The 14,813-nt window shown below is 37.5% G+C and overlaps 1 protein-coding gene across 2 annotated transcripts in view; it reads right to left on the bottom strand.

Moving 5' to 3' along the window:
• scn2b (sodium channel, voltage-gated, type II, beta) overlaps nt 1–14,813 on the bottom strand; it is a 28,496-nt gene that overhangs the window by 11,054 nt on the left and 2,629 nt on the right. For both annotated transcript variants that reach the window (XR_005131718.1, XM_037546559.1), the window contains exons 2-3: nt 3,439–3,605; nt 2,179–2,389 (exon numbers count right to left, since the gene is read on the bottom strand). Coding sequence is in view for 1 of the 2 variants with exons in the window: in XM_037546559.1 (XP_037402456.1) it covers nt 2,179–2,389; nt 3,439–3,605 (378 nt within the window). In the remaining variant the exon portion in view is untranslated. The remainder of the gene's footprint in view (nt 1–2,178; nt 2,390–3,438; nt 3,606–14,813) is intronic.

Below are 14,813 nucleotides of genomic sequence, written 5' to 3'. Positions count from 1 at the left end.
TGGCATTGTGCTTGGGATGACTGTCCAATTGAAAGTCAACATTTCTCCCAAGCTGTAGTTTTCAGCAGACTGAAGCAGATTATCTTTTAGTATTTTCTTTTTTTTGTACCATTCTTCAATTTTACGAAGATGTCTAGTCTTTGCTGAGGAAAAGCATCCCCCGCAACATGATGCTGCCACCCCCATGCGTTACTGGTGACATGGTGAAGAATGGGTAGTGTTAAGTTTGTGCCACACAGTGTTATAAACAATTTCCAGAAAGCTAATTTTTTTGTCTCATCTGACCACAAAACAGTATGCCACCATTTAGTTGGGTTACTCTGATGCTTTCTGGCAAACTCCAGATGTACTTCGATATGTTTTTTCGTCAGTATTTTCTTCTTTCCCATATAGCCCAGTTGTATGCAGAGCTCTTAAAATTGTTGACTGGTGCACCTTAACTCCAGCCACAGCCACTGAACTCCTTCACAGGGATTGTTGGGCTCTATCTAGCTTCCCTTACCCCTTATGCTGAGTTTTGAGGGATGGTCTGGTTTAGGCAGTGCCTTGGAGGTATGAGCACTGATCCCACAGTGCTTCCTGGGATATCCAACACTTGAGTATTATTTTGTAGCCTTTACTTCAGTTTATCTAGCACATTTTTGTAACTTTATTTTCGATTGCTTTAGGTGGTCTTCTCTTTCACAGCTTCCCTTTTAAATTCACAATCTGACCAGTGGTACTTGAATTAAGCGTTGAATTTTTTTTAACGATTCACAAGTAGAAGCCTCAAAAGCAAAGGGGTTGAATACTTATACAAACACCACTTTTCAGTTAGTATCGTTGTAACAAAATTAGTTTTAAACAAAACCAATATCACTTTGAATGACTTTGACTTTGAAATGACTTTTGACTTTGAAAGTGACATTTGTCAACAAAAATAATGGTGCTTCAGGAGTCGTTTCGTAAATAAATTAGCTCTATATAGAGCCATGAAACTCAAAGAACCCTTTGCAAAGGATTCTTTGCATTATAAAAGCGTTCATGCAATAAAGGGTTCTATATAGATCCTTTTTAAAAAGGGCTCTATATTGCACCAAAAATGGATATTACATTATTACAATGTCAAGATTGAACTCTTTTTTTGGTGCTATATAGAACTCTTTTCAAAAAGGTTCTATATAGAAACATCCACAGCTCATTTTCCGTCAGTCTAAAAAAAAACCTTTTTGCGACTTAACTAACCATTTAATTATGCAAAGGGTTCTTTGAGTGTTCATGGTTCTATTTAGAATCATTTTCTTTACTGAAGCACCATCATTTGTAAGTGTGTATGTATGGAATCCTTTCAGCTGTTTTATTATGTTTTATACGCATATTATTAAGCATCAACCGAAGTAGCCTACATTATTTGCTGTTATTTTTCCTATTAAATCCAAAATAATCACAGTGCATTGTAATGCATAAGTCACAAGGGAAGTAACTAAATCAAACATTTGTCCATCTAGTGGGAATATTTTATGTAAATGAGTTTTTACAAAATTTGATGGCCTTGCAGAACTATGATGTTTAGCCTATGGTATTGAATTGTTGTTAAATGGACTCAAAGGCATACCCTCACACCTAACTAACATAGTTAATTCATAGTGTTTGCATATTAATATTACTAGTCAGCTTCATCAGCGATATTAGGTAGAAAGACTATGATTTACAGTAGTTTGAGTAGAATGTTTCCACATCGGAATGGATGCCATTGGGCACGTGTGTAGTGTTGTACAACAGTAAACCATTTCATAGGTTTTCTGTGTGAGCTGTACAGTCTCCTTATACAAGAGGCAGCTAGCAAGTATACAGTTTAAAAAGACAATAAAGGGTTCTTAATAACTCTTGTTTGGAAAAGACAGCTTATAAAGCTTTTACAGGCTTTAATGTGACCTTCATCTTTGTAAGAAAGTAAACAGAACATGTATGATGCAAATTTTGTGCCAAAATATAATAATACAGAAAAGAAATATTACAAAATGAATGATTTGACTAAATCTCATTACTTATTACTTTATTTTTATGTTACCCTATAAAATCTATACAAATCTGTGCCAACTAAGAAGTACAAGCGAAAAACCAATAGAAGCACACAAAATCTCCAATACCACATGCTGCGGTGATGCACATATAAGAATTAGTTTTGTGGCTACTTACACTCAGTGACAACAGACAGCTGGATGATACCATGGCCCTGGATGCGATCAGGAGGATTACGCACATAGCAGTTGTAGATTCCCTCATCTGTTAGCTGCACATCTGAGATGGTGATGGAGAGGTCATTTTTGTCCAGATTCCCAGCAAACTTTACCCGGTCCCCAAAGTGATCTGTCCTCAAAGGAGTTATTTTGTTCTTAAAGGTCATAAACTAGAGAAAGAGAAATGATGAAAGTAGATACAAGATGAAGGAAGAAAAACTACTGATGCTTAAAGCCATAAGTCAAGACCTTATATTTTTTTTTTAGTTTTTCTAATTGTAGATATGGATAAAGTAACCTAAACGTTTTTTTTTTACTTAAGTAAAAGTATTGCCATTTCAATGAAACAATCACTCAAGTAAAAGTACCCTAACATAAAATAATTTAAGTAAGGAACTTCTCAGTACATCCAGCATCTATTAACAATGGCATTGAGGTTTGTTAGATTTTATTCTCCTTTTTTGAAATGTAATTGGTTTGTTACAAAAATATATATTTTGTACCATGTTAATCCCAACACAGAGGTTGCCTATATCAAAATTTTACTTCATTAAATGTAACTGAGTAAATGTAACTAGTTACTACCTTCATCCATTGGAGATTTAAATAAAAAGTAAAACCTGAGGCAGAATGAAAACTGTCTGCTGCTGACTACTCTGTAACAACCACTTACATGCTAACACACAGACACACACACACACACACACACACACACACACACACACATGCACACACACACACACACACACACTACAGGAAAGATATAACACACCCACACACCCAGCGGGGGGTGTCCCAGTGGTCATCAGGCAGAAGGCAGGATACACCCTGGACAGGTCGCCAGTCCATCGCAGGGCAGATAGACAGACAGACACATTCACACACACACACACACACACACACACACACACACACACACACACACACACACACACACACCCCCACACACACACACACACACACACACACACACACCCCCACCCCCACACACACACACACACACACACACACACACACACACACACACACCTAGGGGCAATTTAGCACATCCAATTAGCCTGACTGCATGTCTTTAGTCTGTGGGGGAAACCAGAGTACCCGGAGGAAGGAGGAAACCCACGCAGACACAGGGAGAACATGCAAAATCCACACAGAAAGGACCCTGGTTATAATACACACATGGACACAAAATTATTTTATTAATCTCAGCTCTTCTCACCATCTCCTCTGTGCCATTTACAGTCTCCTGATATGTCCAGTTCATAGCAAACTTGGTGGGATCTAGTCTGTAGCAGGAAGTGAAACTGCAGGAAATCCTGACCATTGTGCCATTCAGAGCATTGATTTGCTGGGCCACAAGTACATCCATGGAGTAGACAGTGGAAGCTGAAATAGAAGCAAGCAAAATTGATTTTAGATATTCGTAAAGCAATTGAAAATGCACACGATTAAGTGTTAGTTTCATGTCAGCAATTGTTTTGATGCAATTCAAGCAATAGTTTCATCAATGTATTATTGCATGTATGGGATAAACAGGCTTTAGTAGTTCATAAATTTAAGGAGTTCTGAATAAACTGTGTCTAAGTTCAAATTACTATAATAGGTATTAGTATAGTGTTTCTAAAGATGCAATGAGTCAAAAATACAGCATTTTCCTACATTTTTAATTTTCTGTTATTTTTATATTTTCTTTTTTCTCTAAAAACAGCAGTGAGTAGTTTGAGTGCTGACGTTTAGTTTTAGCTTTCCTCCAGTTAAATCTGTGTCCCATAACTGCTCCTCTCTCTATTTGATGATAGTGGTACCACACCCAGTCCTGCAGTACAGACACTAAAGCACAGGCCCTAGAAGCTTAGGCAGCACTTCTCACAGTCCAGACAGATGACTGCACTGCTGCAGAACACACACACACACACGCACGCACACACACACACACACACACACACACACACACAGCAGAAATATAGTGAAAGACGTTTATAACAGACTGTAAATATAATACTAGGTACTAATTGAAACAAAAGCCATTGCTGACATCCTCAAATATAGAAATAGTGCTTTTGTTTATGTGCATTTGTCTTCTTCTTCTTCTTATAATAATAAAAAAAATAATAATAATAATTTTACCTCCTTGAAAGGTTATATTTACAGTCTAAATCTAACAGATATTTTTCTAATTTCTTTTTTGTTTCCTGTGTACTAAGGATGCCAAAATTCAGAGAAGCAATGTAGAAGTAAAGCAGGACCGGTGATCCCAATAGTGAATAGATTTAGATAGCGACCAGGATAACCCATCTTTTACATATCGATGCTGCTAGAACAATCTCGATTTTTACCATTTAAAAAAATAATTAGAAGATACCAGCTACTATTTACACTGGGTCAAAATTTCATGATGAATGGGCCCATAGGTCCAAAAATCTTCAATTGAAAGCACCATCTCCTGTAAAGCACCTTTTTGGAGATACAAGGTGTTTTCCCACAGTGACAATATGCTGAACAATTACGATGAGAATAAGCTCAAGCATCGCATTTTTGAGTTTTAACAAAACCTCTACCATTTAGTATCTGAGGAGATCAGCTTGCTGGAATTTATGAAGAAGCCCAATAGAAAGGTGGATTATGGAGTTTGGAGGGATTTAAACAGATTGGTGATGTTTGAGCTGGAGGAAAGAGGCTTGATTGATGGTTAGTGAACACAGATTGTTCACTAGATGATGGGAGATTAGTGACTCAAATATTCTCATAGAGACAAACATTACAGTGGAACAAAGCCTTTTTAAATACACTTGTCTAGCTCATCAGTGATCAATGAATCAACCATCATTCAGCTGGGGTTACTACCTGCTACATCTACTCTTTGACTAGAGCATCTTATTCACAAAAGGCTGGTGTGGCTGCAGGTTTTCAGGTCCAGTCAAGCAAGAGTCCCCTGATTCCAATTAATTAAAGAACTAGTCTACATTTTTGAACATTTTTGGTTTTATGAGGTGTGCTTCTTTGCTGGAATAAAAACCTGCAGCCACACTGATATTTTCTGGATAAGACTGGTGACTCCTTGAGCACAATATGACTAGTTTACGGTGGTCTTATATTGATGTCAAGTCCTTTACTTGCAATACTGCATGATTCCCACAGATCAGAGACAAAACTGGGTCTTCAAATGGCAGCTCTGCATCTCTTAAGAGTGCAACATTTAGAAAAGTAACATAAAAAGTTAAACAGGAATGCTGTCAGGAAAAGAAGGATTTTGAGAAATTCAGCAATCAGACATACCCAGACATCAAGAATCAGCTTCATAGCTGTTCTAAACTCAAAGCCCAATGCCTGTAGAAGTCCAACAGAAATGTATCTCAGGAGTTTTTGAAGCAAGGGCATTGACGATGCATTCCTCATCAAGCTGGAGTGCCCAATGAAATAAAAAGGTGCTACCTTCTATCATCTTTCTGGGCCCAATTTGATTAACCAGTTCTGTCAGCACCATATCACACTGATCTGTGACATTGCAAAAAATGGCATCAGTCATATGGTTAAATCTTACCAAAACGGTGTCTTATTTTTGGTAGAACAATCAAGATCTCAGCACATCTCTTAAGTTCATTATAAGTTCCACATGGAAATACACTCACTTTATTAGGTACACCTTCCTAGTAAGAGGTTGGACCCTTTTGCCTTCAGAACTGTTTTAATTCTTCATGGTGTACTTTCAACAAGGTGTTGGAAACGTTCCTCAGAGGTTTTGGTTGGTTATTTGAGTTCCTGTTGCCTTTCTATCATCTGGAACCAGTCTGCCCATTCTCCTCTGACCTCTCACATCAACAAGGCATTTTCGTCCACACAACTGACCGCTCACTGGATATTTCCTCTTTTTCGGACCGTTCTCTGTAAACCCTAGAGATGGTTGTGTGTGAAAATCCCAGTAGATCAGCAGTTTCTGAAATACTCAGACCAGCCCGTCTGGCACCAACAACCACGCCACATTCAAAGCCACTTAAATCCCCTTTCTTCCCCGTTCTGATGCTCGGTCTGCACTTCAGCAAGTTGTCTTGACCACCTCTACATGCCTAAATGCACTGAGTTGTGGCCATGTGATTGGCTGATTAGCTATTTGTATTAACAAGCAACTGAACACCAAATAAACCTAATAAAGTGTACCTAATAAAGTGGCCAGTGAGTGTACGTCTGTTCAGTGCAACCTCATTCTCTAGACCAAGGGCCAGATGGCCAAATATGCCATGGCATACCATATACTGTTCCATGCTTTTATGGATCTTCTAGTTTCCTCCTTACTACTCAGTGGAAACAGATGTTCCAAGAGAACAGCAAGTGTGGCAAAGACTGAAATCCTTTAATAGACGACTTTCAATCAAGGTGGAAGCAATGGATGCATTTATTCTTAAAAACAAAGCTACCAAAAAGTGTTCTTTGTGCTGTTCCATAGATTTATAGAAGAACCACTGTTGGTTCCCTTAAAAAACATTTTAATGCATGATTCATAGAGAACTATTTTTGTAAATAACATATGTGAGTGGGAAAGCTTTTTAAAGTTTAAAGAACCTCAAGATAATGTAAAGGTTCTAGGAAGTATCTTTAAATCTTTAAAGGTTTCTTCACCCTCTCAATTGCCTTATTCAAACATGGTTCTCTAGGGAACTAAAAGTGGTTGTTCTAGGCTATGTCTCTTCTTTTTTGTTGAATGTGCTGGGAAAATGATTTCATTCATCTGGAGTAAGTGAACACATTCTGCAGCTGTCACAGTGTCAAAGCAGAAATGCATCTTCTCTATGGATATTGTTATTACTTTTATTTGAAACTCAGTAACAAAGATGTAGAGGATTACTTGTGACTATTTTTTCTTAATTGTGAAAACAGTTTTAAGATTTCAATCAATCAGCAATCAAAAATTGCATAAATTGAGCTGAGGGTTGCAGATATCTGTAAATCTAAAACAATATGCTCAAGGAGCAACTTGGATATGCTGATGTTGGAGAATTCTGCTGGACAGGATCTAAGGTGGTGCCAAGGCCCTGACGTCAAAGAAGCTCAAACCGTAAACATAACTGCCAAATACAATAGCCTAAAAGATAAACTGAACAACGTATTTTGATCTGTAGATATCCAAGCAGATGCATTCTTAGACAAATCAGGAGACACAACAAGAATACCCTCACTAGTCTCTTAACAGACTGAATGAGAGAATGCAGAATACACCATCACAGCTCTCCAAGGATGAATACATGTAGATAGGCTAAAAAGCAGTCTGTCCGCCACTACATAATGAACTGCACTGTCTTGAGACCTTCACAGATAAAGATGGTGTGGTCAAGGTGAAATGAAGACTTTGTGACTCATCTTTTTCTGACTCATTTAAACACCCCACAATTATTCCTAAGGACCACCCTGCCACAAAAATGATTACTGACTGGGTCAAGGACCAATGCAAAGGACAGACATTCATGGAAACAGATCAAATGGATTCCAGGAAACAACTGGGCTATAGCATCATATGCTCACCAGTATATTATTCTTAGAAAGCACAGGAGATATACAGAGGAGCAAAAGATATCTGATTTCATGCCAGAGTAAGTGAACCCATCAACTAATCACTAAACAGGGTATGAACATTCACAAAAGGAATGGATGAGGTCCTTTTGCTCTTATGTTATTCATACTGAAATGCTCATTGGCATGTTAATGGATACCTTTATTAATGACATTGCACACGGTTTAAGTGTCAAACATGGCTCAATGTGTGAGATGAAAGGATTGTGAGAATAAAAAATTAACCAACGCATTAAACCATTAAAGGATGCAACACAAGATGACTTGTTGATGTATTAGAACAACAGCTCAGGGTCCATATTAATAAAGCTTCTAAAAGTAAGAGTGTTGATTTAGGATCAGATTCATGACTTATTTACTCTTACTTAGAGCAACAGATCCTAGATCAGGTCTCATAATTTGAGAGGAATACAGACCTGATTTGTTAGAGCTGTACTTCCATACTTTTTCCTCACTGTATAAGACAGATATCTTTTCTCTATATAACTTTAACGATTTAAATATTCTACAGCCACTGACTCCCAACCGTAAGGGGAGACAGCAATCCTCTGCTGTTTGGAATTGGGGAAAAGTATATTGCACAGCTTGGCCAATCGAATCAAACGTTGTCAATCATAGCTGAACTTGACATCATTAAAGCTCTTCTGAGTGTTACGACTATTTTCTTCTGCATTGCAAAACATGTTGTTGAGCCATTAATGTTAGCATTTTACAAAAGTTAGTTTTAAACAAATTATTACTTTTCACTGCTATTATAATCAAGTAAAATACTGATGGTTATAAACTACAGTCATTTAGTCCTGCATGTACTTGCACCACATTGGTGTGAAAGTAGAGGAAGCAATGGGTAGGGCAAGATGGAGGCAGATGATCCGCTGTGCCGACCCCTAAAGGTCAAATACATTAAGGTATTCATGTTTGGCTAATGTCTGATAAATGACACACAACACACCATTTTAAGTTAATTTACTATTTAAAATAACCATATACAGAATTATCACATTTTTAAATGTGATAATTATCACCTTAAAGCTAAATGCTAATAGCTGTTCCATCACCAATAAGTGTTTCAGACCAAGTTACTGAAAAAGGAAACATTCACACTGTCCCATTTTAAGATGTTATTCCAGAAATGGGTTTGAAGTCAAATGGTCCTTCCCAAAGGATTTAGGTTGGTTTTCACACCATCTGATAAATGGTTCAAATAAATGAATGAATGAATCAATCAACCTTTATTTTGACTCGGAAGTACATTGAGGGCAACCCTCATTTTCAATGTAGCCGAGCATTTACAAAAATAGGGATTGACATGACAAAGAAAATAATAACTACATTTAATCATTTTAAATTAAAAGAAAATTTAAAATAGCAGTGAATAAAAGATAAAAATAGATAAAAATAAAACTTGAGGTTTAAATGATAAGAGATTAAGATCGAAAGATGATAAGAGATTAATAAAGTAATAATAATACAATAATACAAATTAAAAGTAATGATACAAAACTATTAAAAATAAAATGAGAGATAGATAAATAAATAAATAAAGAACTAAGGAGAACTAAAACAAAAAGTAAAAGTTAAGAATAAATATGATTAAGTCAAACAGGTACAGGCTGTCTGAAGGTGGTTCGATATTAAAAGTTTAAAATGACTGAGTGACCCCAGTGAGCTGAGTTTTAGTGTGTCCTGTAGTGAATTCCAGCTGGTGCTGTGACTAAAAGCAGATTTTCCCAGTTCAGTAAAAACTCTTGGTACCTGGCAGCTGATCCAATTACTAGATCGAGTCTGATAATTACTGTTGCTTGTATTCATCAATGAAGTCATGTATTCTGGCAAATGACCGAAGAGTGTCTTATAAATAAAAATCAACCAATGTGTTTCCCTTCGTACCGTTAAGGAGGGCCACCCAACTTTCGCATACAGCTCACAGTGTTGAGTTCTGTACGGATCTCCAGGAATGAACCTCAGGGCGAGTGATGCACTGGGTCCAGTAATTTGAGAGAGCTGGATGGAGCATATTTATAGATAACGTCGCCATAGTCCAGCACTGATAGTAAAGTTGCTTCAACTAGTCTTTTTCTGGCGTGCATGGGGAAACAGAACTTATGTCTACAAACCCAGCTTCTATCTGCATTTACTGGCTAGTTTATTTATGTGTGGTTTAAAACTGAGTTTATTGTCCAGCCATATGCCAAGGTATTTATATTCTGTGACTCTCTCAATAGTGGATCCTGCCAGGGTAGTAATATTTACAGTACTAAAATCAGTATTAAAAGATCTGGAAAACAGCAAGAACTTAGTTTTCATGGCATTTAAAACTAGTTTGTGCTTATATAGCGCCACCTGTAGAGCATTAAATGAGCTCTGCAATTTTCTTGTTGCAGCATGAATAGAGTCAGCTGAGCAATATAAAATCATGTCATCTGCATAAAGGTGAATTTTGCAGTCTGAGGTTGAAGCAGAGGTAGCAACATCATTTATGTAGATATTAAAGAAGACTGGACCCAAAATTGAACCTTGTGGTACACCTTTAGATACAGATACCAACTCTGATTTATAATTATTCAATGCCATGCATTGATTTCTGTCAGTGAGGTAGTTTTGGGTCCAGTCCAGAGCAGTTGCATCAAAGCCAATCTTTTCTAAGTCCCGTAAAAGAAGAGTGTGATCAACTGTGTCGAATGCTTTTGTTAAGTCAATAAAAACAGCTGCACAATGTTTCTTCTTGTCTATGTCTGAATAAAGATCGTTTAAAACCAGTGTTGTAGCAGAGATAGTGCTGTGACCTCCTCTGAAACCAGAATGATATTTAGATAAAACAGAATTTTGTGAAGAAATTATTTCAATTGCTGGTTTACTTGAGATTCTAACATTTTTGCTAAACACGACAGTTTTGAGATTGGCCTATAATTATTCAGATCTGTTGTCTCACCACCTTTATGCAGAGGAATTACATGAGTGGTTTCCAGACCCTGGGAATTCTGCAAGATAAAACTGAAAGATTAAAAATGTATAAAATGTATTCTAAAGTAATCGGGGCTGCGAGATGCAATAAAAAGGGGTCCAGCCCATCTTCTCTGGTGGCTTTTTGTGGATTAATTTTAGCCAGGGCTTTAGCAACTAAATATGGAGAAAATGGCTGAAGTGAGAAGAGACCATGCGTTTTAGAAACAGTAGAGTTGAGATCAGTTTTATTCAATAGGTTTGTGCTATTTCTATCAAAGATGTGGCCAGCTGCAGCAAAATGTGAGTTAAAAGCTTGACATATTTCCTTCTGGGGAGAAATCAGCTGATCGTCAGCTAAAACGTTGGTTGGAAAAGGAGGAGAATTATTTTTAAGGGAATTTGCTATTTTCCAGACGTTTTGAGGGTTTCTAGTGCTGGTGATTAAGGTAAGGTAATATTCTGATTTAGCTTTTCTAACAGCAGAGGTGAATGAAGTGAATAAATCTGACATTCCTAAGAAAAGACAAATTAAAATTTTTATATCTGTGGTACAGATTTTTGGGGCAGTCATTTAGGTGGGAAGAAGGGAACCAGCTGATCCAATCAGGTATCAGTCTACTTAGCTCCAAAATACAATTATCAATGTTCTTGCAGAACTCAAGGTATGTGGTACTGGTCACATGATGATGGTGAAAGATGAAGACTTGCCTGAGAGGTCTTAGAAGTCTTAGAGACCACTGCAATTAAATACTGGCTGGTTAAAAAGAATGATAAATGTAATGATACTGTGAATATCTAAATAAAGGTGAGAATGATTGCATAATGTTAAATATTTCATAATACTTAGCACCAAGCCTATTGAAGTGTGATGGATATAGATTCAGACATTTGTTGAACTAGTATTAATTAAGTGCACATTCCTAATTTTCTCATAATAAATATGCTTTGTATATGCAGTATGCTGTCTGCTACCTGGCCTTCAAATTTAAGCCTTCTTAGATAACTTAGGTATGTGCCCTATTGTCTGTTCTGATTGCTTTGTGGACCTCACAATAAAAAAAAAACGTTTCTCAAAAACGCCCAGATATTGTCACATTTCATGAATGTTTTATTACTTTGGAAAGTAGTTGCTCTGCATGGACAGTATCTATACTACCTTCTAAGCACATTGAGTTGCAGCATCTAGCTACAACACATAGTAAGTCTTCAATTTTTTTTTAAAGCTGCAATATGTAAGATTTAGGGATGTAGGGACCTCTCTGGTGAAAACATGTAATTGCATGCAACATGCAAAAGAACATTTTGTAATACCAGTTGTGTTTTGGAGCCCTTTCTTCGGGCAAATGAGTCAGATGATTGTGAATTCATTGAAAAAGTATTCAAAGAGAACTCAGTCAGAACTTCATCATTGTCATCATTTCTTCATCGGCATGATGTTGATTTTGAATTTGACGCCTAAACATTTAGCTTTTTGAGCCTATGTGTGTGATGTTATTACATAAAGATGTATGATGTGGTCTGCAAAATGGAGCATATGAGCACCTGACTTTTAAATGACTGTTTTGAGCTTTACAGGGTGACTCGGAGCAGCACTTGTTATTGACTCCACACAACTCGTCTCCTCTCCAGGTTTTTTGTTTTATTGTTCTGTTTTAAACCATTAGGTTATGAAAAGGTACAAATACATACCTTTCTCCTGGGAAAAACTATTGAAGGTGCACAATTGGACCTTTGAGGGTACATTCACATTGTTTGTTCCTTGATGAACGAAAAATGTACCAGCACAGTGCCTTTATTTCTAACAGTGTATGAGTATAGTAATAACTCTAAATATAGTTTGTTATGATTATGATCTTTTTTGTTAATACAAATAAAGTACATACATTTGTGTCTATGCGCAGCAGGACACATGTACTCGGTCATACGGGTTAGTTTGTGTTTATTAGGTTCTGCATCACTACATCACTCTGCAGTCAGGAGCTGTTTATGGACAACTTCCCACTGCTGCTGCAATTATTCTTCATCGGCCAAGCTCTCCCTGCAGTACCAGCAGCAACTTTGTCATACCCCTCCCTTCTCATTTCTCTCTCTCTCTCTCTCTCTCTCTCTCTCTCTCTCTCTCTCTCTCTCCCTCTCTCTCCTTGAGTGCTGCAGTTCAGCTAAGCCCCTCCCTATAGAAAAAGCAAGCGTCCTTCCTCTTAAGGAGAAATGTGCACCTGTCCTGAACGCACACACATACACACATGTCTCCGCAGACAAATCTGCAGTACACATAGTACAGCACTGTGTAAGGTCATCGCATCCTGCGCCATATTAATAAAAGCACACACAGGCACATAGTCACAAATGCAGAGTCAACACTGTGGTTGGTGTGTTACTCAATAACAGCAGTATGTCAATGTCACCCCACCCACACTTTCACCTTCATGTATATTTAGCGCTTTTCCCCAGGAGCTCCCATTCTCATACTGTTCAGAACACAGCCATCTGCTGTGCCATTTTACTAAAACTGAATTTGCAGATGTTTTTCCTTGACCAATAACTTGCTACAAACTAAGGAGGTAAAACCAATAAGCTGTACATCTCTATACCATTTATGTAGACAGTCTTTTTAACCTTTTTTTCTTTTCTGTCAATTTTCATCTTTTACATGCACATATGCTGATTCATTTCTGAAGAGAAACGGAATGAATCCACAATTATTATGGTGCTATAAAGCAGAAAAAGTACTAGAAAAAATACTGCAGTGTACCTCACCTCCCCTTCCCCCCCCTCCACAAGCTCAGTGTGCACACCCTCCCCTCGCTGCCTGTGTCTTCCACTCCTTTTTCAAGAACAAGGTAAAAGGAGAGATAAGCACAAGAAACTTCAGGTGAGTACTTTTGCCTAGATGTATGTGTGCTCTTGTCCACCAAAGTGATTATGCACTGAATTGCACGACACTGCTTTTTAAAGGAATAGTCAAAAAATGAAAACTAATAATTTACACGACTTTCATACCGTAGGAGTCCAAATCTGCTTTTTTAGTTTAGCTCTGGAGCTACAAGAGTAACATTGCTAGAAACATTAGATATCAATAGGCACCCAAATTTCTGTTATTACATCCCCAAAACTTCTCAATCATGTACCTTGATGCAGGGGACAGTCATTTTAGAAAACAGTTGCCTGGTATTCTGACAACTGTGGTATTCTGCAGAGTCCCCTTTGTGTGCATGCACATCATAATGCTACATCACATTTGTGATGATCTTTTTTGGAAATCAGTTAAAGGCCTAGTTCTACATCAGTGACATGCTAACCCAGAGCACTAGGACTACAAGCAGTGTCACACTGATTTATTACTGATGAGCCCACTGATGGACATGTGGCATAAGACACCTTGACCTAAGTGGGATTAGCCCATTAACTGAGTGTACAATCCATTACTATGACTGTGGGTGAATGGCAGTATCCTTGAACTGAAGACCCACAGCTATGTTAATATGACTGAGTATGTTGTCCAGTCTGGAAGCCCTAATGATGGCTACATTGTTCATCAAAGCAGACCCATCTGCTTATGCTTATTAGGACTGTAGGTGGAATGGCAAGCCGCCCTCTAGTGGCTGGTCAAACAAACTACTGTGATCTTAAACCACAGCTAGTAAATGCCTGAAAAAACCAGTTAATGATGCCTCATGCAAAATTAGGACATGCGCACACACAAAAGTCTAAAGAAAATTCTCACACTGCAGATGGTGGATGGATGGATATCAACAATAGCATTTGTTTGCTTATATTATGATAAATTCACACTGAAATCCTTCTACATTCAAAAGGGTTCATGTGCATATATAAAGATAAGTCGATATAAAGATGATATATAAATAAGCCCTTTATTTTAAAAAAATCCCATAATGCATAAAATGTGTGCTACCATCTCATCAGCCTAGGCTATTAGACCAGCATTGGGGAACCTCTACTGTAAAATTTTGAGAATAAGCAAACATCATTTTCCTTATGAGACTTCACACATTTATTACATTTAGTCTTTAACTCTATCAATCAGAAGGTCAGATCCTTAGATATTAGCAGAAGAAGGACATTTAC

This window comes from Pygocentrus nattereri, chromosome 17, assembly GCF_015220715.1.
Source record: "Pygocentrus nattereri isolate fPygNat1 chromosome 17, fPygNat1.pri, whole genome shotgun sequence".
In the NCBI taxonomy this organism is placed as follows: Eukaryota; Metazoa; Chordata; class Actinopteri; order Characiformes; family Serrasalmidae; genus Pygocentrus; species Pygocentrus nattereri.
This window is presented reverse-complemented; position numbering and strand designations above follow the sequence as displayed.